The sequence below is a fragment of the Pygocentrus nattereri genome, chromosome 4, assembly GCF_015220715.1.
Source record: "Pygocentrus nattereri isolate fPygNat1 chromosome 4, fPygNat1.pri, whole genome shotgun sequence".
Classification (NCBI taxonomy): Eukaryota; Metazoa; Chordata; class Actinopteri; order Characiformes; family Serrasalmidae; genus Pygocentrus; species Pygocentrus nattereri.
Window position 1 is genome coordinate 2,637,552 of NC_051214.1, and position 22,500 is coordinate 2,660,051.

The 22,500-nt window shown below is 41.5% G+C and overlaps 1 protein-coding gene across 1 annotated transcript in view; it reads left to right on the forward strand.

Moving 5' to 3' along the window:
• The window catches only part of lama2 (laminin, alpha 2), a 268,929-nt gene that overhangs the window by 220,011 nt on the left and 26,418 nt on the right, over positions 1-22,500 (forward strand). The window contains exons 47-55 of the mRNA XM_037537821.1: positions 3,684-3,817; positions 5,088-5,247; positions 11,183-11,307; positions 14,010-14,172; positions 14,280-14,424; positions 14,968-15,106; positions 15,739-15,747; positions 18,912-19,032; positions 20,424-20,636. Of these exons, the coding sequence (XP_037393718.1) occupies positions 3,684-3,817; positions 5,088-5,247; positions 11,183-11,307; positions 14,010-14,172; positions 14,280-14,424; positions 14,968-15,106; positions 15,739-15,747; positions 18,912-19,032; positions 20,424-20,636 (1,209 nt within the window). The remainder of the gene's footprint in view (positions 1-3,683; positions 3,818-5,087; positions 5,248-11,182; positions 11,308-14,009; positions 14,173-14,279; positions 14,425-14,967; positions 15,107-15,738; positions 15,748-18,911; positions 19,033-20,423; positions 20,637-22,500) is intronic.

The window sequence follows — 22,500 nt, forward strand, 5'->3', positions numbered from 1 at the left end:
TGTAGTGGGTTAAGGTCTGATTTTTTTCCCCATTGGAATGAATGGTGGACCTTTGTAGCTAAAAGTGTGTGCACCCCTTTTTCGTCACAGCACACTAGCAACCAATTGGGATACCATAGCAACCACTTAGTAACACCATGGCAACCACTGGTAACACTGTAGGAACACCACTGAAATCACCTAGGAACAACCTGGGATACCAAGGAAACAACTTAGCAGCACCCTAGTAATAATCTTGAGCACCATAGCATCCACTCTACCACCCACCTTGGATACTATGGCAACCACCTAGTAACACCTTAGCAACCACCAAGGAAATGATAGCAACCACCTAGCAACCACCTGGGATACTGAGGAAACTACTTAGCAGTACCCTAGTAATAACCTTGAATACCATAGCATCACCCAAGCAACCACCAAGGATATGGTAGCAACCACCTAACAACCACCTAGCAACCTCCTGGGATACTATAGAAACTACTTAGGAGCACCCTAGCAATAACCTTGAATACCTAAGCATCCACCCTAGCAACCATCTGGGATCTATTGCAAGCACCTAGAAACATCCTAGCAACCACCAAGAATATGATAGCACTCATCTAGCAACACCCGGGCAATAACCCTGAATACCATAATATCCACCTTAACCACTTCCTGGGAAACTGTTGCAACCACCTAGCAACACCCTAACAACCACCTATAGAAACTACTTAGCAGAAACTTGAATATCATAGTCTGCACTCTAGCAACCACCAGGGAAACTATTGCAACCACCTAGCAACACACTAGCAACCACCTAGGATACTATAGAAACTACTTAGTGGCACCTTAGCAATAAACTTGAATATAGTAGCCTGCACCCGAGCAACCACCAGGGAAACTATTACAACCACCTAGCAACACCCTAGCAACCATCAAGGATACCATAGCAATGATGTTGCTACACCCTAGCAACCTGATGGGACAATTGCTTACAGCTTTCTAGCGTCCTACTCATTATCTGAACCTGTGAGGTCGAACAGGACGAGCATATTTAAATAATTTCATACATTTATCTGCAACCAAATTACTTTTATATTACCGAAAACATAGATTCCCGATTTTTTCCCAACAGCATATAAGCTGAGCTCTAGTTGAAACTCATTGGTTGGATGTTTTCTCGACTAGGCCCGCTCTTAGTGGCATCGCTACACAGCGAGAGCGCGTTTCCTCACGACTGCGTTAATTAGGCAAAATGCACATCATGGTTTATTAGTTTAAACCCAGAGATAAACAGCGATTACCTGCGGCTAAGAGAAATAATAAAAGCTTATTACTCCTTCTCTCTTCTTCTGTCGCAACACACACTCACACACACAGTCGTGCTCGCGTACGCGTGTCCCGTGAGGAAGGTGTGTGATCAGGCCACTGAAGTGAGGCAGCAGCAGCAATTAGCCGAGAGTTTAAACTGAGGCTGTTTCATCTGCTGTTACACGCTGATTTCCCCCGAGACCCAAACGCCAGCTCTGAACCAGAGGCGCCGCAGGACTGAGTGTGATCTCGGCCTGTGCCCGGTGACGGTTAACCGAGTTACCACGGTAACAGCCCCCAGCGACAGTAAAAAACAATTTGCCGCCAGTTTAAAAACTCATTTATTGATATACAGTCGTATACAAAAGTTTAAGCACCGCTGTTCAAATGACATTCAGTTAGTTTTCTAAGTGAAAATCAGTGGATGCCCTCAATTAATAACACACTTCAGTCATCGGGAACTGAAAAGTGCATAAAATTACAAATTTTTTCTTTTTTTTTCTTTTTTTTTTTTTTTGCATACGGCCCCTAACCACCGTTTAGGAATTACACTAACTGACTAAAGTGAACCGTAAGCTACCTTTTAATGCATATTCATGAACTTAGAAATCAAATGCTCAGTGTCCGGATGCAAGAGGGAAAACGGTCACTCTCTACATAGTGGAAACGTTTTTCCTATTCGCCAGATTTGTTTGCCAATTTTCCCGTTCCACCTAAAATGGTGCAGGAGTTACATTCTGGTGTGACACTATTTAAGGTGGAACAGGAAAATTCGAATAAGGCTACGTTCACATTACCAGGCTGAAGTGGCACAAATCCGATGTTTGGCCCTAATGTGACTCTGATCTGGTGTTTTTAGACCTGTGTGGACACAAATCTGATCTTTTCAAATCTGACCTGGCTACGTTCACATTACAAGCCACATTGCTCAAATCCGATTTTTAGCTGTGATCTGATCTGTCTAGCTACGTTCATGTTACCAGGCTAAAGTGCTACAAATCTGATTTTTGGCCCTAATGTGACTCAGATCTGATGTTTTTAGAGCTGTGTGGACACAAATTTGATCTTTTCAAATCCAACCTGAGCCACTTTCATATGTGGTCCTAGATTGGATACGTATCCGATTCGTGAACATATGACCTAATGACTTCCACTGCACGTGTGCCATCATACAGCGTTACCACGGCAACAGCGCCGAACAGACGTTAAAGCCTCCAATAATGAAGCTGAGAGCTGATCAGAGTTAATGATCTTCTCAGCGAAGCTCGTTCTGCTCGTTAGTTTGTGCTGATGTTGCAGTGATTCAGTCACGTGACGTTACTGAGGAGGAGGAGCTCATGAGGGTCAGTTCAGGCCGGTTCATCACGTTAACGACCGATTTGAATCTAAACGAGTGTGAACCGTCAAGTCAGAGAGATCGGATTTGAGCAAAACAGTGGATTTGAGACATGAGACGTATTGTGAACATAGCATAAGAAGCCTGAGGTCCCGGACTGTAAATACTACATGATTTAAGGTGGAGCCGAAATATTTAAACAACAAGCTGGTGAACAAGAAGCTGATTTCAGCTTTGGTTACCGATAAAGTTGAAATGCAAAACGTCCGATAAGGTGGCCAACAAACAGAACTCTGGCCATAAACAGCACCACTGAGAAGCTGCTAGAAGGCTGCTAGAAGATGTTCAGGCTCAGGATCAGGTTCCTGTTTAGAATATCCCTCCTGAGGTTGATACAAATGTGCTTATGTGACCTGATTTCCAGCCTGCGCAGAGGCTGTTACTCAATCTGAAATAAATGTTGTTTTGAGGGCAAAAATGAGAAAGTAACTGAAATATTTCAAATCGTTTGCGGAAATGTTTCTTTTTCACAGATTTAAGAAAAAACAGCTGTGCGGGGCCTTTAAACAAGGCGTTTTAAAAAATATGCACAGTTCATTGTTGAAATGTCAAGCGTGTAACAGTAGAAGAACCCCTTTTGGTGCTATAGAGAACCATTTTCATGAAGGTTCTATATGGAACCATATGCAAATTGTCCCTGATCAATCTCAGGAACCATTTCACCAGGCAAAGAACCGTTTAAGCGTCTACATAGAACTCGTAGTTCTAAATAGACCCATTCGGTTTGCTCAAGAGCCTTTAAGGAACCATGCGCTACAACCACAAGTGTTCTTTTATCCTCATTGTTAGGGACCTTCTCAAAATGACCTCCTGAAGAAGTATCAGTGTTTATTATTTATTTATTATTTATTACTGTATTGATGCTCATGTTATTTCCATTATTGTGCCAAAAGAAGCCAAAGTTCCCACCTCAGTTTAGCTGCTTACCACGGTTACCTGAGGACTTACCGGCACAGTCTCAGTGTGATCTAATTGGTGTGTGTGTGTGTGTTTCCAGGTGGATTTCCTGGCAATTGAGATGAGAAAGGGTAAGGTCAACTTCCTGTGGGACGTGGGATCAGGGGTCGGCCGAGTCGAGTACCCCGACCTCGTCATTAACGACGGAACCTGGCACCGGATCGAAGCCTCGCGGTACACACACACCTCTCGGCACACGGTGCTGCACAAAACACCTTCACGGGTCGACATCATTGACCTGACGTGCTGTCGTAGCCTCTTCAACTCCTCAGAACCACCGGTGGTTCCAAAACCCACGTGGTCATGTTCTTCATAACGTTCATATTCCATAAGCTCCATTCAGAAGCTGGGCGTCGTGTGAGGCTGTAGCTCTTCTCTCCAGTCTAATAGACGGTGACGTCATTTTAAACCCTTATAATAAAAGAAGCTGAACTCAGTTTGTTTTTCTACTGAAAGTCGACCCGTTTTCCCCCAAAATCTGGGCTCTAAACTCTAAACAGACGGCGTCTCTTCAGTGATCTGCTCTGGAAACATCACTTTTAGAAAAAGAGCGGCGGAGATTTTTGGCTTTCAGCAGTAAATCGTAAGCATGTAGTGATGTGTGGAGATCATAAAACACGTTCTGTTAATTTGAGGGGCTTTTAGAATAAATAAATAAATAAATGAATAAATAATTTGCCTTACGATTTGTGGAAGTAAATTCAGATGGACAAACCAAAACATACCCTGGAGAACAGCGGGTCACATAGCGCATTATATATGGACAATAAAGCTGCGAGAACAGCCTATTTTACATTCATTGTCTTTGTGATGTCATTTCCATGTTTCCATCTATCCCGCCTACAGCAGTTGAGTCCCCAGGGCTCTCATGCTGATGTTATAAGGAGTGTTTCAGTCTGGACTACGTTTCGAATGAGACACAATTCAGGGCCAATCATAATAGAGAAAATTTACATAATCGCTGTTGTGGGAAGAAAAATTTGTATGTCCGAAAAGGTGACTTTACTTTTAATGTAAGTCAATGGAACCAGACGTCTTTCCAGGTCATTTTGGGCCGTTTCTTTTTATCCGTTCGCCGTAAAATTTGCAAACAATGTAAAGGACAGCAGTCATTTCCAAATGATGTCAAAAGCTACAATGGAGATACGAGGTTTTCTTCCGACAGCAACGATATATTAAAAGAGCCTGTTTATTTGTAGGGATAATGTAAAGCTGGAAAAGTGTCATGTAAAAATAAATGATGAATCTTTTTGATATATAAACCACATAAACATCATAAATGGACCTTCCTCTATGGATTTGTAGAGTATGGGCCCTTTAAGCTCCGTCAGGGCTGGTTTACCTCTGCCAGTAATATAAGGAATGTAATGTAGCCTGTAAGCAGAATCTGATTGGCTGATTGGTCATTTTTAAATGAGTTCTTTATATTCTTTATATGTTTCAGTGTGGGTCTGAATGGCAGCTTATCAGTCCGAGCACTGGAGGGGCCCAAAGCGGGCATCATGCCCACCTGGCACAGTGCCAATGCCCCCGAGAGCTACACAGTGCTGGACGTGGACCAGAACGCCTACCTGTTCGTAGGAGGCATGTTGGAGAATGTGAAGGTAAGGTATGAGCCTCAGTCATCATACCTCACCGAACACAACTTAACGGGACCGTACAAAACATGTTTTCCACATTTTGAATCAATAACCGACTCTAAATGTAGGTATTGTGATATAAACCGAGTCCGTTCTACAGTTTCTCATTAGACTGAATGAATAACCGACTCTAAATGTAGGTATTGTGATATAAACCGAGTCCGTTCTACAGTTTCTCATTAGACTGAATGAATAACCGACTCTAAATGTAGGTATTGTGATATAAACCGAGTCCGTTCTACAGTTTCTCATTAGACTGAATGAGTAACCGACTCTAAATGTAGGTATTGTGATATAAACCGAGTCCGTTCTACAGTTTCTCATTAGACTGAATGAATAACCGGCTCTAAATGTAGGTATTGTGATATAAACCGAGTCCGTTCTACAGTTTCTCATTAGACTGAATGAATAACCGACTCTAAATGTAGGTATTGTGATATAAACCGAGTCCGTTCTACAGTTTCTCTTTAGACTGAATGAATAACCGACTCTAAATGTAGGTATTGTGATATGAACCGAGTCCGTTCTACAGTTTCTCATTAGACTGAATGAATAACCGACTCTAAATGTAGGTATTGTGATATGAACCGAGTCCGTTCTACAGTTTCTCATTAGACTGAATGAATAACCGGCTCTAAATGTAGGTATTGTGATATAAACCGAGTCCGTTCTACAGTTTCTCATTAGGCTGAATGAATAACCGGCTCTAAATGTAGGTATTGTGATATAAACCGAGTCCGTTCTACAGTTTCTCATTAGGCTGAATGAATAACCGACTCTAAATGTAGGTATTGTGATATAAACCGAGTCCGTTCTACAGTTTCTCATTAGGCTGAATGAATAACCGACTCTAAATGTAGGTATTGTGATATAAACCGAGTCCGTTCTACAGTTTCTCATTAGGCTGAATGAATAACCGACTCTAAATGTAGGTATTGTGATATAAACCGAGTCCGTTCTACAGTTTCTCATTAGGCTGAATGAATAACCGGCTCTAAATGTAGGTATTGTGATATAAACCGAGTCCGTTCTACAGTTTCTCATTAGACTGAATGAATAACCGACTCTAAATGTAGGTATTGTGATATAAACCGAGTCCGTTCTACAGTTTCTCATTAGACTGAATGAATAACCGGCTCTAAATGTAGGTATTGTGATATAAACCGAGTCCGTTCTACAGTTTCTCATTAGACTGAATGAATAACCGGCTCTAAATGTAGGTATTGTGATATAAACCGAGTCCGTTCTACAGTTTCTCATTAGACTGAATGAATAACCGACTCTAAATGTAGGTATTGTGATATAAACCGAGTCCGTTCTACAGTTTCTCATTAGACTGAATGAATAACCGACTCTAAATGTAGGTATTGTGATATAAACCGAGTCTGTTCTACAGTTTCTCATTAGACTGAATGAGTAACCGACTCTAAATGTAGGTATTGTGATATAAACCGAGTCTGTTCTACAGTTTCTCATTAGACTGAATGAGTAACCGACTCTAAATGTAGGTATTGTGATATAAACCGAGTCTGTTCTACAGTTTCTCATTAGACTGAATGAATAACCGTCTCTAAATGTAGGTATTGTGATATAAACCGAGTCTGTTCTACAGTTTCTCATTAGACTGAATGAATAACCGGCTCTAAATGTAGGTATTGTGATATAAACCGAGTCCGTTCTACAGTTTCTCTTTAGACTGAATGAATAACCGACTCTAAATGTAGGTATTGTGATATAAACCGAGTCCGTTCTACAGTTTCTCATTAGACTGAATGAATAACCGACTCTAAATGTAGGTATTGTGATATAAACCGAGTCCGTTCTACAGTTTCTCATTAGGCTGAATGAATAACCGACTCTAAATGTAGGTATTGTGATATAAACCGAGTCCGTTCTACAGTTTCTCATTAGACTGAATGAATAACCGGCTCTAAATGTAGGTATTGTGATATAAACCGAGTCCGTTCTACAGTTTCTCATTAGACTGAATGAATAACCGACTCTAAATGTAGGTATTGTGATATAAACCGAGTCCGTTCTACAGTTTCTCATTAGGCTGAATGAATAACCGGCTCTAAATGTAGGTATTGTGATATAAACCGAGTCCGTTCTACAGTTTCTCATTAGGCTGAATGAATAACCGGCTCTAAATGTAGGTATTGTGATATAAACCGAGTCTGTTCTACAGTTTCTCATTAGGCTGAATGAATAACCGACTCTAAATGTAGGTATTGTGATATAAACCGAGTCCGTTCTACAGTTTCTCATTAGGCTGAATGAATAACCGACTCTAAATGTAGGTATTGTGATATAAACCGAGTCCGTTCTACAGTTTCTCATTAAGCTGAATGAATAACCGACTCTAAATGTAGGTATTGTGATATAAACCGAGTCCGTTCTACAGTTTCTCATTAGGCTGAATGAATAACCGACTCTAAATGTAGGTATTGTGATATAAACCGAGTCCGTTCTACAGTTTCTCATTAGGCTGAATGAATAACCGACTCTAAATGTAGGTATTGTGATATAAACCGAGTCTGTTCTACAGTTTCTCATTAGGCTGAATGAATAACCGGCTCTAAATGTAGGTATTGTGATATAAACTGAGTCCGTTCTACAGTTTCTCATTAGGCTGAATGAATAACCGACTCTAAATGTAGGTATTGTGATATAAACCGAGTCCGTTCTACAGTTTCTCATTAGGCTGAATGAATAACCGACTCTAAATGTAGGTATTGTGATATAAACCGAGTCTGTTCTACAGTTTCTCATTAGACTGAATGAATAACCGACTCTAAATGTAGGTATTGTGATATAAACCGAGTCCGTTCTACAGTTTCTCATTAAGCTGAATGAATAACCGACTCTAAATGTAGGTATTGTGATATAAACCGAGTCCGTTCTACAGTTTCTCATTAGGCTGAATGAATAACCGACTCTAAATGTAGGTATTGTGATATAAACCGAGTCCGTTCTACAGTTTCTCATTAAGCTGAATGAATAACCGACTCTAAATGTAGGTATTGTGATATAAACCGAGTCTGTTCTACAGTTTCTCATTAGGCTGAATGAATAACCGACTCTAAATGTAGGTATTGTGATATAAACCGAGTCTGTTCTACAGTTTCTCATTAGGCTGAATGAATAACCGACTCTAAATGTAGGTATTGTGATATAAACCGAGTCCGTTCTACAGTTTCTCATTAGACTGAATGAATAACCGGCTCTAAATGTAGGTATTGTGATATAAACCGAGTCTGTTCTACAGTTTCTCATTAGGCTGAATGAATAACCGACTCTAAATGTAGGTATTGTGATATAAACCCAGTCCGTTCTACAGTTTCTCATTAGGCTGAATGAATAACCGACTCTAAATGTAGGTATTGTGATATAAACCGAGTCTGTTCTACAGTTTCTCATTAGGCTGAATGAATAACCGACTCTAAATGTAGGTATTGTGATATAAACCGAGTCCGTTCTACAGTTTCTCATTAGACTGAATGAATAACCGACTCTAAATGTAGGTATTGTGATATAAACCGAGTCCGTTCTACAGTTTCTCATTAGACTGAATGAATAACCGACTCTAAATGTAGGTATTGTGATATAAACCGAGTCTGTTCTACAGTTTCTCATTAGGCTGAATGAATAACCGGCTCTAAATGTAGGTATTGTGATATAAACCGAGTCCGTTCTACAGTTTCTCATTAAGCTGAATGAATAACCGACTCTAAATGTAGGTATTGTGATATAAACCGAGTCCGTTCTACAGTTTCTCATTAGGCTGAATGAATAACCGACTCTAAATGTAGGTATTGTGATATAAACTGAGTCTGTTCTACAGTTTCTCATTAGGCTGAATGAATAACCGGCTCTAAATGTAGGTATTGTGATATAAACTGAGTCCGTTCTACAGTTTCTCATTAGGCTGAATGAATAACCGACTCTAAATGTAGGTATTGTGATATAAACCGAGTCCGTTCTACAGTTTCTCATTAGGCTGAATGAATAACCGACTCTAAATGTAGGTATTGTGATATAAACTGAGTCTGTTCTACAGTTTCTCATTAGACTGAATGAATAACCGGCTCTAAATGTAGGTATTGTGATATAAACCGAGTCTGTTCTACAGTTTCTCATTAGGCTGAATGAATAACCGACTCTAAATGTAGGTATTGTGATATAAACCGAGTCTGTTCTACAGTTTCTCATTAGGCTGAATGAATAACCGACTCTAAATGTAGGTATTGTGATATAAACCGAGTCCGTTCTACAGTTTCTCATTAGGCTGAATGAATAACCGACTCTAAATGTAGGTATTGTGATATAAACCGAGTCCGTTCTACAGTTTCTCATTAAGCTGAATGAATAACCGACTCTAAATGTAGGTATTGTGATATAAACCGAGTCCGTTCTACAGTTTCTCATTAGGCTGAATGAATAACCGACTCTAAATGTAGGTATTGTGATATAAACCGAGTCTGTTCTACAGTTTCTCATTAGGCTGAATGAATAACCGGCTCTAAATGTAGGTATTGTGATATAAACTGAGTCCGTTCTACAGTTTCTCATTAGGCTGAATGAATAACCGACTCTAAATGTAGGTATTGTGATATAAACCGAGTCCGTTCTACAGTTTCTCATTAGGCTGAATGAATAACCGACTCTAAATGTAGGTATTGTGATATAAACCGAGTCTGTTCTACAGTTTCTCATTAGACTGAATGAATAACCGACTCTAAATGTAGGTATTGTGATATAAACCGAGTCCGTTCTACAGTTTCTCATTAAGCTGAATGAATAACCGACTCTAAATGTAGGTATTGTGATATAAACCGAGTCCGTTCTACAGTTTCTCATTAAGCTGAATGAATAACCGACTCTAAATGTAGGTATTGTGATATAAACCGAGTCCGTTCTACAGTTTCTCATTAAGCTGAATGAATAACCGACTCTAAATGTAGGTATTGTGATATAAACCGAGTCTGTTCTACAGTTTCTCATTAGGCTGAATGAATAACCGACTCTAAATGTAGGTATTGTGATATAAACCGAGTCCGTTCTACAGTTTCTCATTAGGCTGAATGAATAACCGACTCTAAATGTAGGTATTGTGATATAAACCGAGTCCGTTCTACAGTTTCTCATTAGACTGAATGAATAACCGGCTCTAAATGTAGGTATTGTGATATAAACCGAGTCTGTTCTACAGTTTCTCATTAGGCTGAATGAATAACCGACTCTAAATGTAGGTATTGTGATATAAACCCAGTCCGTTCTACAGTTTCTCATTAGGCTGAATGAATAACCGACTCTAAATGTAGGTATTGTGATATAAACCGAGTCTGTTCTACAGTTTCTCATTAGGCTGAATGAATAACCGACTCTAAATGTAGGTATTGTGATATAAACCGAGTCTGTTCTACAGTTTCTCATTAGGCTGAATGAATAACCGACTCTAAATGTAGGTATTGTGATATAAACCGAGTCTGTTCTACAGTTTCTCATTAGACTGAATGAATAACCGGCTCTAAATGTAGGTATTGTGATATAAACCGAGTCTGTTCTACAGTTTCTCATTAGGCTGAATGAATAACCGACTCTAAATGTAGGTATTGTGATATAAACCGAGTCCGTTCTACAGTTTCTCATTAGACTGAATGAATAACCGACTCTAAATGTAGGTATTGTGATATAAACCGAGTCCGTTCTACAGTTTCTCATTAGGCTGAATGAATATCCGACTCTAAATGTAGGTATTGTGATATAAACCGAGTCTGTTCTACAGTTTCTCATTAGACTGAATGAATAACCGGCTCTAAATGTAGGTATTGTGATATAAACCGAGTCCGTTCTACAGTTTAGGTTGTTTTCACCTCTGATTTTCATGTCTTTGTAGAAAGCAGAGGCGGTGAAGACGATCACGTTCTCCGGCTGTATGGGAGAAACGTTTTTGGATGGTAAACCCATCGGCCTCTGGAACTACAGAGAGAGAGACGGAGACTGTAAAGGATGTGTGGTCAGGTATGTGCACGTATTACCTGGTCTACTTTGGCCCTTTAAGGCTGATACAGTCGTCCTTTCTGAGTGCAAAACCGCCTTAGAAACTACTGTTTTGAAAAAGAAAACATTTATAGGAATATAAGTCACTAAACAGTCCATTTTCTCCATTACTGAGGTTAAATAAAATCAGTACTAGATTCTTACCCAGCCTTGTCAAATTATCATACTGGATCACTGGCGAGACGTTCAGTTCCATAGGGTGAAAGGTGCAGTGTAAAATTCAGCAGCATCTAGTGGTGAGATTGCAGATTGCAACCAACTGAGTCTCACATCAGACTCCCTCACCCCTCCTTTTCCAAGCATGTAGTAACACCTACAGTGGACCTCAGGATTTCGTGTTGCTTCTTCATGTTTTCGTTTGTTTGACAGTGAGGATTCAACCTCACTCGCTTTTTCTTGAGATAGGTGCGAATCATGATCCTTTATTTGGCAAAATTTGGGTTCTCACAACACAAAACGGTCAGCCAGCACCAGCAGCAACCACTGGTTCTTTCTTCATCCTCCAAAAGCTACAGTGCCACCAAATTCAAGCTGCCGAAGTTATTTTCACAGTAGAGTTTTATTCAGGACCCAGGTCCGCTTGCTTTGCTATGTTTGGTCAAGAGTAAAAACCCTTTTCAAACCCAGGAGTGGTCCAGAGAACTGGTCTCTGGTTCCCCTAAAATTGGCGGTTCGCATCCAGCAAATTCGGGCCACTATGCGTGGAAGCTATAGGATTGTTTTGGACAAAAAGCTGCTTGAGTGTTTAAATATAAAATGATAAAAAATAAAAAGAGATCATTAAAAGCAGCAAAAGAATGAAGGTAGTGCTCCTAGATTTCTGACCTGCATGCAGAAAATTGACCTATGGAATCATGCAATCGATTCACGGTTCTTGTGAGATAATGAGCCCCTCGCTTACTACAAGCGCAGAATTGGTCCTGGGTGTGGATCCAAGTATTCGGGACAAGAGAAAAACTTTAAAACGCGTGTTAGAGCAATTCTTCTATTCCGTTCTACATTAGTGTGAATGGTACCTGACAGAACTTCTCTGCATCAGAGACTTTGGGTCCTTTACACAAACTCTGTAGAGCCACCGTTTTGTTTCTCCTTCCTGGGCTACTGTCAAACATGGGCTACTGTAGAAACATGGCATTCCCCTGTTTGGATGAGGAGCAGCTGCCTATGCAGATACGAAGGGCTCATTCTTAGCTAAGGAGAACACCACGATCCATAGTTAAAGGTGATTACACACTGGTTTGTTTACTGTATTCCACGTCTGCTAATGGAAACACCCAAATCTGACACACTGCACCTTTAAAGAGCATTGCTTTTGTGATTACTCTGCTAACATATCGCTGCTGTCAGAACAAAACCTCGTCGTTTTTCAGTTTTTGACGTAATCTAAAAATGCCTATTGTCCATTACGTTGTAGGTCAATTTCATAATGAATGGACCAAAAGAAATGACCCAAAAAATTCTGGTTCCATTGACTTCCGTTAAAAGTAGCGTATGTTTTTTCCTTCTCCTGTAAAGTTACGATTTCAGAGATATGAGGTTTTGATCCAACAGCAGCGATATGTGTGATATATGTGCCAGTCTAATGTGTAATGGACTCAGGCAAAGAAAATCGAGCAAAGACCAGCATATGTGTTTTGGATGCTCGTACACTGGGCAACCAGCTTGACCATGGTGGGTGACTTTGGCATGCACCCACCCCCCCGGGCCCTGACGATGACGGCCGAGAGCGCCGGCAGAAAGGCACTCAGCCAGGGTGAGAGCCGCGAGTGCGGAGGGGGCGGAGAGCAGAGCCTGAGCTCCCCCGATGGACGCGAGCCACAGGAGTGACGGCAGGAGGAGGAGGACGATGCTGGTGCTGGCTACGGGAGGCACCAGAGGGAGGAGCGAGTCCCGAGCTCCGCCGCTTGGGCCCTGCCCCCTGGCTGCTGTGTTCGACCCAGGCGGCCGAGCTGCCAGCTGGGGGCAACAACAAGGAGGCGGAGCGATGAGCTCTCGTTCCCTCTCACTCTGGTGCTCCTTAATAAGAGCAGCTGATTCTCATCTGGTTGGCAGCGTGAGCGCCTTTAAAATGAGCTGAGAGGGAGCAGAGGAGAGAGGGGCGAGCAGCAGCTTAAGGACGGCAGGGCTGAAAAGCTCCACTGAGTAGAAGGACTGAAAAGTCTAGCTGGCTAGTTGAAGCCGCTGAAAAGTGGCCAGCATAGTGTTTGGTTTGTGTTTATCTTGTGTTTTGGGAAATAAAGAGCGGCAGCTCAGAATCCTGCCTCCAGTGACCTCCTTGAGCCCGGGGTAGCACATGCCGTGCTACAGTGACCAATTAAACCACTACCAGACCACCACTAGACCAGCTTAGACCGGCATGGAAGTCTTTTCAGGAGGGTTATTAGACCCAGATTAAAAGAAATACACATGGTACAGAAATCAAAAGACAAAACCATTAGAATTATCCAAAAAAAGCTAAACTAACCAGAGAACAGTGAGCAGTCAGGCTAAGAAAGAAACTAACAAGAGTCTGCGAGACTAAAGACAGCCGCAGTTCGTCGCCTGAGGCCCTCTAATCAGACCCAATGTGTAGCAGTTGCTGAAATGGGCTTCAACGCTGGGGTGATGGTGACCTCCAGAGGTCCAGGCCTATATGTGACGGTCTCCTGTCTGTGTGTGTGCAGCCCCCAGCCTGCAGACTCTGAAGGAACGGTGCAGTTTGATGGTGAAGGTTATGCTGCTGTCAGTCGTCCAACCAGATGGAACCCCAACATTTCCACGGTGATGTTCAAGTTCCGCACCTTCTCCACCAACGCGCTGATGATGTACCTCGCCACCAAGGACATGGTAGCACCCTCGCGACATGCATACGGTGGGGTACAAAAGACTGAGACCACTAGTCTTATTTCATATTCTCTCTCTCTCTCTGTCTCTCTCCCCCCCTCTGAGTGCAGAAGGACTTTATGAGCGTAGAGCTGAGTGATGGTCGTGTGAAGGTCAGTTATGATCTGGGCTCTGGTACCGGCTCCATCATCAGTGAGAAACGGCACAACGACGGCCGGTGGAAATCCCTCACCATGTCCCGCAGCAGGAAGGAAGGTACAGTGTGTGTCAGTGACTGTTTTACAAAGAATGACTGATGTGTTAGTGTGCGTTGTGCTGGTACAAGTGGATCAGACACAGCAATGCTGCTGAACTGAGAACCAAAAATATCCAGCCAACCCATCCTCTGGGCAGCGTCCTGTGGGCGGCGTCCTGTGGGCAGCGTCCTGCGGGCAGCGTCCTGTGACCACTGATGAAGGACTAGAGGATGACCAACACAAACTGTGCAGCAGCAGATGAGCTGTCGTCTCTGACTTTACATCTACAAGGTGGACCGACAGGGTAGGAGTGTCTAATAGAGTGGACAGTGAGTGGACACAGTGTTTAAATACTCCAGCACTGCTGTGTCTGATCCACTCGCACCAGCGCAACACACACTAACACACCAACACCACATCAGTGTTACTGCAGTGCTGAGAATGATCCACCACCCAAATAGTGCCTGCTCTGTGGGGGTCCATGGGGGTCCTGAAACCTTTGTGAACTTTATGGTCAGTGCAGTTGTCAGTATATCGTTACGCTTCTACTCGTCTTGCTCAGGTACGGTGACCATTCTGGACATGGACTCAAACGCTGAGGAGAAGCTCTACACTGAGTCTCAGGGTGGAGCCACTGGCCTCAACCTGAAGGAAGATGAGAGGATTTACTTCGGAGGGCTGCCGACCATCGGGAACTACAGGTAACGCCACACTGACCAGAGCACCTTCACCATATCGCCGCTGTAGACTGAACCACTTCATCCACCCTCTCGCTTTTTATTTTTAAAAACATCCTAATTTTAAAAGATTTCCCTGAAAACTCTGTCACCTTTATTAAAAGGTACCTGGGCTGTTCTTGTATGTGGACAATATATAAAACCAAGACTGATGCAAAGTATTACAATATCATGCTGGTGATTATTTATTATTTATATATAAGTAAGGTTATATATGTTATAAAATTACAAAATAAGATATTTTTTAAAAAGCCAGCAATACAATTTTAATAGAATTGTATTACTGATATTAATTGTTTTATTTATATTTTAGAGCTATGTAAATATGAATATATTATTTTTATTATAAACATAAAATATAAAATTAATAAAATAACATAACAAAATTTGGCAGTTTTAGATTGTATAACTATAATTTACCTTTAAATATGATTCATATGACACGTGATTCCAAACTTTTGAACTGCAGTTGGCGTATTGACTCACTTCTCAACACCCGTGTGATGTTTGTTTGTGATGATGTAAAGTGTTTATTTTGATTAAATGTTGTTTGTAAGAAAGTGTCCTAATCACTGCATTTCTACTTCTCTTAATAGCAAATCCAGGTAAAAATGTTATATTAATAAAACTCTTCTCTACTGCATGTTCTCACTACGGCACAGTGATGCTTTCCTGCCAGCTCTGCAAGTCCACTGCAGCGCACTGGCGCAGCTGTAATGCTCGTTTCTTCTTAAGCCTTAGAAGTCTCAGTAATTATTGGCGTTTATGTACTTTCTTCATGGATCGTACGAACACGGATGCGACATGGGCGGAACGTTTAGGATCCGCAGTATCCACCCGCTTTTGCACTTGTTTTAATGACCTATGATACTTTTATAATTCATATCAAATTTCAGCATGATTTTTAGTGCTGATAACTGAGACTTCTGATGGTTGAGATCAGCTTTCTGCTAAGTAGTGGAATATTTTATATAGCATTGAACAGATGGCTGTATTAATAATAGTAGAGGTCACTTTGCTGGAAAGCTTTGATTTCCACATGCTGGCTTCATGATCAGCTTCTGGCCTTCACTGCTTTTGTCTGGATAAATCAATTACAGTAAAATCAAGTACTACAAAATGATGTGATGTAGTATAGTGTAATGTAGTATAGTATGGTATAGTGTAGTGTAGTGTAGTAGAGTGTAATGTAGTATAGTATGTTATAGTGTAGTGTAGTGTAGTAGAGTGTAATGTAGTATAGTATGGTGTAGTGTAGTGTAGTGTAGTGCAGTATAGTGTAATGTAGTATAGTATGGTATGGTGTAGTGTAGTGTAGTATAGTGTAATGTAGTATAGTATGGTATAGTGTAGTGTAGTGTAGTAGAGTGTAATGTAGTATAGTATGTTATAGTGTAGTGTAGTGTAGTAGAGTGTAATGTAGTATAGTATGGTGTAGTGTAGTGTAGTGTAGTGCAGTATAGTGTAATGTAGTATAGTATGGTATGGTGTAGTGTAGTGCAGTATAGTGTAATGTAGTATAGTATGGTATAGTGTAGTGTAGTGTAGTAGAGTGTAATGTAGTATAGTATGGTGTAGTGTAGTGTAGTGTAGTGCAGTATAGTGTAATGTAGTATAGTATGGTATGGTGTAGTGTAGTGCAGTATAGTGTAATGTAGTATAGTATGGTATGGTGTAGTGTAGTGTAGTGCAGTATAGTGTAATGTAGTATAGTATGGTATGGTGTAGTGCAGTGTAGTGTAGTATAGTGTAATGTAGTATAGTATGGTATGGTGTAGTGTAGTGTAGTATAGTGTAATGTAGTATGGTATGGTGTAGTGCAGTGTAGTGTAGTATAGTGTAATGTAGTATAGTATGGTATAGTGTAGTGTAGTGTAGTATAGTGTAATGTAGTATAGTATGGTATAGTGTAGTGTAGTGTAGTGTAGTATAGTGTAATGTAGTATAGTATGGTATGGTGTAGTGCAGTGTAGTGTAGTATAGTGTAATGTAGTATAGTATGGTGTAGTGTAGTGTAGTGCAGTACAGTGTAATGTAGTATAGTATGGTGTAGTGTAGTGTAGTATAGTGTAATGTAGTATAGTATGGTATGGTGTAGTGTAGTGCAGTACAGTGTAATGTAGTATAGTATGGTGTAGTGTAGTGCAGTGCAGTATAGTGTAATGTAGTATAGTATGGTATGATGTAGTGTAGTGCAGTAGAGTGTAATGTAGTATAGTATGGTATGGTGTAGTGTAGTGTAGTGCAGTAGAGCGTAATGTAGTATAGTATGGTATGGTGTAGTGTAGTGCAGTATAGTGTAATGTAGTATAGTATGGTATGGTGTAGTGTAGTGCAGTATAGTGTAATGTAGTATAGTATGGTATGGTGTAGTGTAGTGCAGTATAGTGTAATGTAGTATAGTATGGTATGGTGTAGTGTAGTGCAGTACAGTGTAATGTAGTATAGTATGGTATGGTGTAGTGTAGTGTAGTGCAGTATAGTGTAATGTAGTATAGTATGGTATGGTGTAGTGTAGTGTAGTGCAGTAGAGTGTAATGTTGTGTAGTATAGTATAGTGTAGTGTAGTGCAGTATAGTGTAATGTAGTATAGTATGGTATGGTGTAGTGTAGTGTAGTGCAGTAGAGTGTAATGTAATGTAGTATAGTATAGTGTAGTGTAGTGCAGTGCAGTTATAATGTAGTGTAGTATAGTGTAACATAGAGCGGTGTAGTGTGGTATAGTGTAGTGCAGTATAGTGCACTGTACTGCAGTATAGTGTAGTATAGTGTAATATAGTGTAGTGCAGTATACTGTATTGTAGTGTAGTATTGTGTAATGTAGTGTGGTATAATATGGTGTCGTCTAGTATAGTGTTCAATATAGTGTACTGCAGTATAGTGAAAAGTTTTGTAGTATAGTATGGTGTAGTGTAGTGCAGTATAGCGAAGCATATTGTGGTGTAGTATAGTGTCGTGCAGTATAGTGAAGTATAGTGTAATGTAGTGTGGTATATTGTAGTGTAGTATACTGTAGTACAGTGTAGTATAGTGTGCTGTAGTTTAATATAGTGTAGTATAGTGAGGTTTAGTGTAGTATTGAGAAAAAAGGTGCAGGAAAAGATTCTTAGGGGAGTGCCATAGAAGAACGACTTTTGGTTCTCTCTTTTTTAGAGAGATATTTCTGTAAAAAAAAACTTTTTAAATTTTAAAGAACCTCCACAGCTTCAAAGAAACCCCCTAAACTGATATAGAACATTTACATAATGTTTTTTTATGTAAAGAAAGGTTGTTCTTCCATGTTATCGCTTAAATAACTTTTAGCAGAACCTGAATAATTCTTTGTAGGTACTGGATAATTTCTAGTAGATACTGAATGACTCACAGCAGCTACTGAATAATTCATTGTGAATACTAAATAATTCATATTGATACTGAATAATTCATATATCATACTTAGTATTCAGAAGATGTTAAATATTTTAAAGTAATTCTGAGTGAGTCAAGGCAGTTGCTGAGTAATTCAGTGGTGAGTATAAAGTATTGTGGTCTTTCTTTTTTTTGGGTGGGTGGTGGGGTTATACAATCTATACGCAGACCAAGTACTGTTTAATTCTTAATCAGTAACAATTTTAATGTGTCTATCAGGGACTATTGATGACTAATAGGCTACCAAAAATCAAATTGTCAATCAATTTAAAGAATTAATGTGATATCGTTAAATATCATAAATCTGTCCTTTGATTGGCTGAATCGTTGCTCATTGGTGTGTTTGTTTTTGGTCCATCAGGCCTGAGGTGACGCTCAGGAGGTACGCCGGCTGTCTGAAAGACATAGAAGTGTCCAGAACTCCATACAACCTGCTGAGCAGCTCCGACTACACTGGACTCACCAAGGGCTGCTCCATAGAGGTCAGTATGTTACTAGGTTCTGTAAAGTCCCATATTCTATATTTCTTTTCAAGGTCTAAAATTCACAAGGCTCAGTTTTGTCATTCCAGAACTGCCCTCTGGACATGACACGCTTTTGTTGTTTTGCCATGACAAAAACAAACAAACAGGTAAAATATCTCCATGACAGATGTCCTTTGCTCCTCATAAATTGGGCAAACGATTATTTGAGTGGGCTACTTTCCATTTTGGAAAAGTAAATGGAGCTCAGAGAATTTCACCCCCTCATGCTGCAGCTCTATCATTCTGAGAGCTTTCACATACAGCTTAGATCTCTGTGACTCAATTTGAGCTTATTTTGGAAATGCCAACAGCATCTGTGAGGTAGCAGAGAAGAAATGAACCCTTAAGAAATGTGTAGAACAGTTCTAGCTGTTGGAAGACAGCTTTGTTGTTGCCGTGCCAACAGCAGAGACAACAGTGACTGGTCAGTGAGTTTATGTCACTGACGAAAGTATACAAAAATAAACAAAAGACAAATAAAATAGTTTTGCATTTCTGACATTCGGTGTGCAAGACATCAGTTGCTTGATTTAATTTACCGTCATCTAAACAAATTGCACAAATGAATCACGTTCACTTCGTAAAAGCATTCAAAATTAAACAAGCTGTTTTAGTTACTGTGCCTTTAAAAGTGATGTACATAAATGGTCTCTGTTCTGATTGGCTGCCGTTATTCAAACAGGAGCCTGCATTGAAACACTCCTTATAACCTCAGCTTAATGGGTGGGGCTAAACTGATGTAGTTCCAAATAGACAGATGTATGTGCATGATATGGTTTGTGTGACATCACAAAAAAAAATTAAAAACTGCTGGTATTGGAGCTTTTGCAGCTCAACAGTCTTCACAGACTACGTCAAAGTCTTTTCAACAAAATAATTGAGGAAAACTTATTTTTCATGATATGGGCCCTTTAAAAGAGAATTAGAGCAAGGACAGGAATGCACGAATAAGACAAACAGGTCATCCTAAAGAATAATGACTTCTCTTGTTTGGAGATGAGAATCAGTTCTATGCACAGGCCACTTATTGAACTTGGCTGAAGTTAGTGGCCTGAAGATCTTTGTCTCATAGTTCGGAACGGCCTACTGGTTTTTTAAAATAAGATTTAATTGAGATAAAATCAGAAGTGCTTTCTGCAGAGGGTCATTCATCTTTTCTGGCTGCATTGCATTGTCCGAGTTTTGCAATAACAGCGTATCTTTTATTTGCGAGAAAGATTCATTTTAGGGTTTATTATGCTCACTCTTTTCTTTCTCTCTGTATCTCTTTATCTCTCTCTCTCTCTCTCTCTGTCTCTCTCTCTCTCTCTCTCTCTCTCTCTCTCTCTCTCTCTCTCTCTCTCAACCAGAATCTGCACACTGTGAGTTTCCCCAGGCCGGGCTATATGGAACTGAGTCCTATGGTGTTTGATGTAGGCTCTGAGATCACGCTGTCCTTCAGCACTAAGAGTGAGAACGGCATCATCCTTTTGGGCCGGGGTGGTGTCACCACCATGACCCAAACCTCACAGAACCGGAGCCTCTTCCAGATCCCACGTCGCAACCGCAGACAGACTGGTGAGGTAAGAACTTCTCCCCCTATAAGCAGCTCAAAATATGGACCCCAAACACATTCAGTCCGTTGTTCTTCAGTGAATGTTTGAAGGCTGGGTGAGTGGGTGTGGTTATTCAGTATGAAGGCTGGGTGAGTGGGCGTGGTTATTCAGTACGAAGGCTGGGTGAGTGGGCGTGGTTATTCAGTATGAAGGCTGGGTGAGTGGGCGTGGTTATTCAGTACGAAGGCTGGGTGAGTGGGCGTGGTTATTCAGTATGAAGGCTGGGTGAGTGGGCGTGGTTATTCAGTACGAAGGCTGGGTGAGTGGGCGTGGTTATTCAGTATGAAGGCTGGGTGAGTGGGCGTGGTTATTCAGTATGAAGGCTGGGTGAGTGGGCGTGGTTATTCAGTATGAAGGCTGGGTGAGTGGGCGTGGTTATTCAGTACGAAGGCTGGGTGAGTGGGCGTGGTTATTCAGTATGAAGGCTGGGTGAGTGGGCGTGGTTATTCAGTATGAAGGCTGGGTGAGTGGGCGTGGTTATTCAGTATGAAGGCTGGGTGAGTGGGCGTGGTTATTCAGTATGAAGGCTGGGTGAGTGGGCGTGGTTATTCAGTATGAAGGCTGGGTGAGTGGCGTGGTTATTCAGTACGAAGGCTGGGTGAGTGGGCGTGGTTATTCAGTATGAAGGCTGGGTGAGTGGGCGTGGTTATTCAGTACGAAGGCTGGGTGAGTGGGCGTGGTTATTCAGTACGAAGGCTGGGTGAGTGGGCGTGGTTATTCAGTATGAAGGCTGGGTGAGTGGGCGTGGTTATTCAGTATGAAGGCTGGGTGAGTGGGCGTGGTTATTCAGTACGAAGGCTGGGTGAGTGGGAGTGGTTATTCAGTATGAAGGCTGTGTGAGTGGGCGTGGTTATTCAGTACGAAGGCTGGGTGAGTGGGCGTGGTTATTCAGTATGAAGGCTGGGTGAGTGGGCGTGGTTATTCAGTATGAAGGCTGGGTGAGTGGGCGTGGTTATTCAGTACGAAGGCTGGGTGAGTGGGCGTGGTTATTCAGTACGAAGGCTGGGTGAGTGGGCGTGGTTATTCAGTACGAAGGCTGGGTGAGTGGGCGTGGTTATTCAGTACGAAGGCTGGGTGAGTGGGCGTGGTTATTCAGTATGAAGGCTGGGTGAGTGGGCGTGGTTATTCAGTACGAAGGCTGGGTGAGTGGGCGTGGTTATTCAGTATGAAGGCTGGGTGAGTGGGCGTGGTTATTCAGTATGAAGGCTGGGTGAGTGGGCGTGGTTATTCAGTACGAAGGCTGGGTGAGTGGGCGTGGTTATTCAGTATGAAGGCTGGGTGAGTGGGCGTGGTTATTCTCTGAAAGTTTGAAGGATTCTCGTCCTTTATAATGTGTTGCTCAGTGCTGCGGTCTAGAGAAATGAGACTGAGCTGTGTACAAGGACAGGCAGACCTTAAAAGAGACAGATGGCCAAAGCTGGAGAGATGGAGAGAGCGAGAAAGAGACAGACTGGCAGACAGGAGCAGGAACACATCACTAGAGAGATGGCAGGATGGAGGAACGGAGGAGAACGGGACGAAGGGTCTTACAGCTGCGGTCCTCAGTGCATGCTAATGGTAATGAACCCACAGGGTTAGCAGTTTGTCTCTTGGCCCATAAAGGAGATTGATTATACACCTGTGCGCCTGTAATTGCTTCTGGCCCTCAGCAAACAAACCCGGCGCTCGTCCACGGCAGCAGCGGAATAAGGCCAGGGGCGTGGTGATCATTTTAATTAAAATATGACATTCTACGTCTCTGTCGCTAATGTCCTCTCTCTCCGAGAGAGCACTCGGGGGCAGCACATCAATTATGCGGTTCGAGGGGCTGTAAGAGATCGTGGCTTTAACC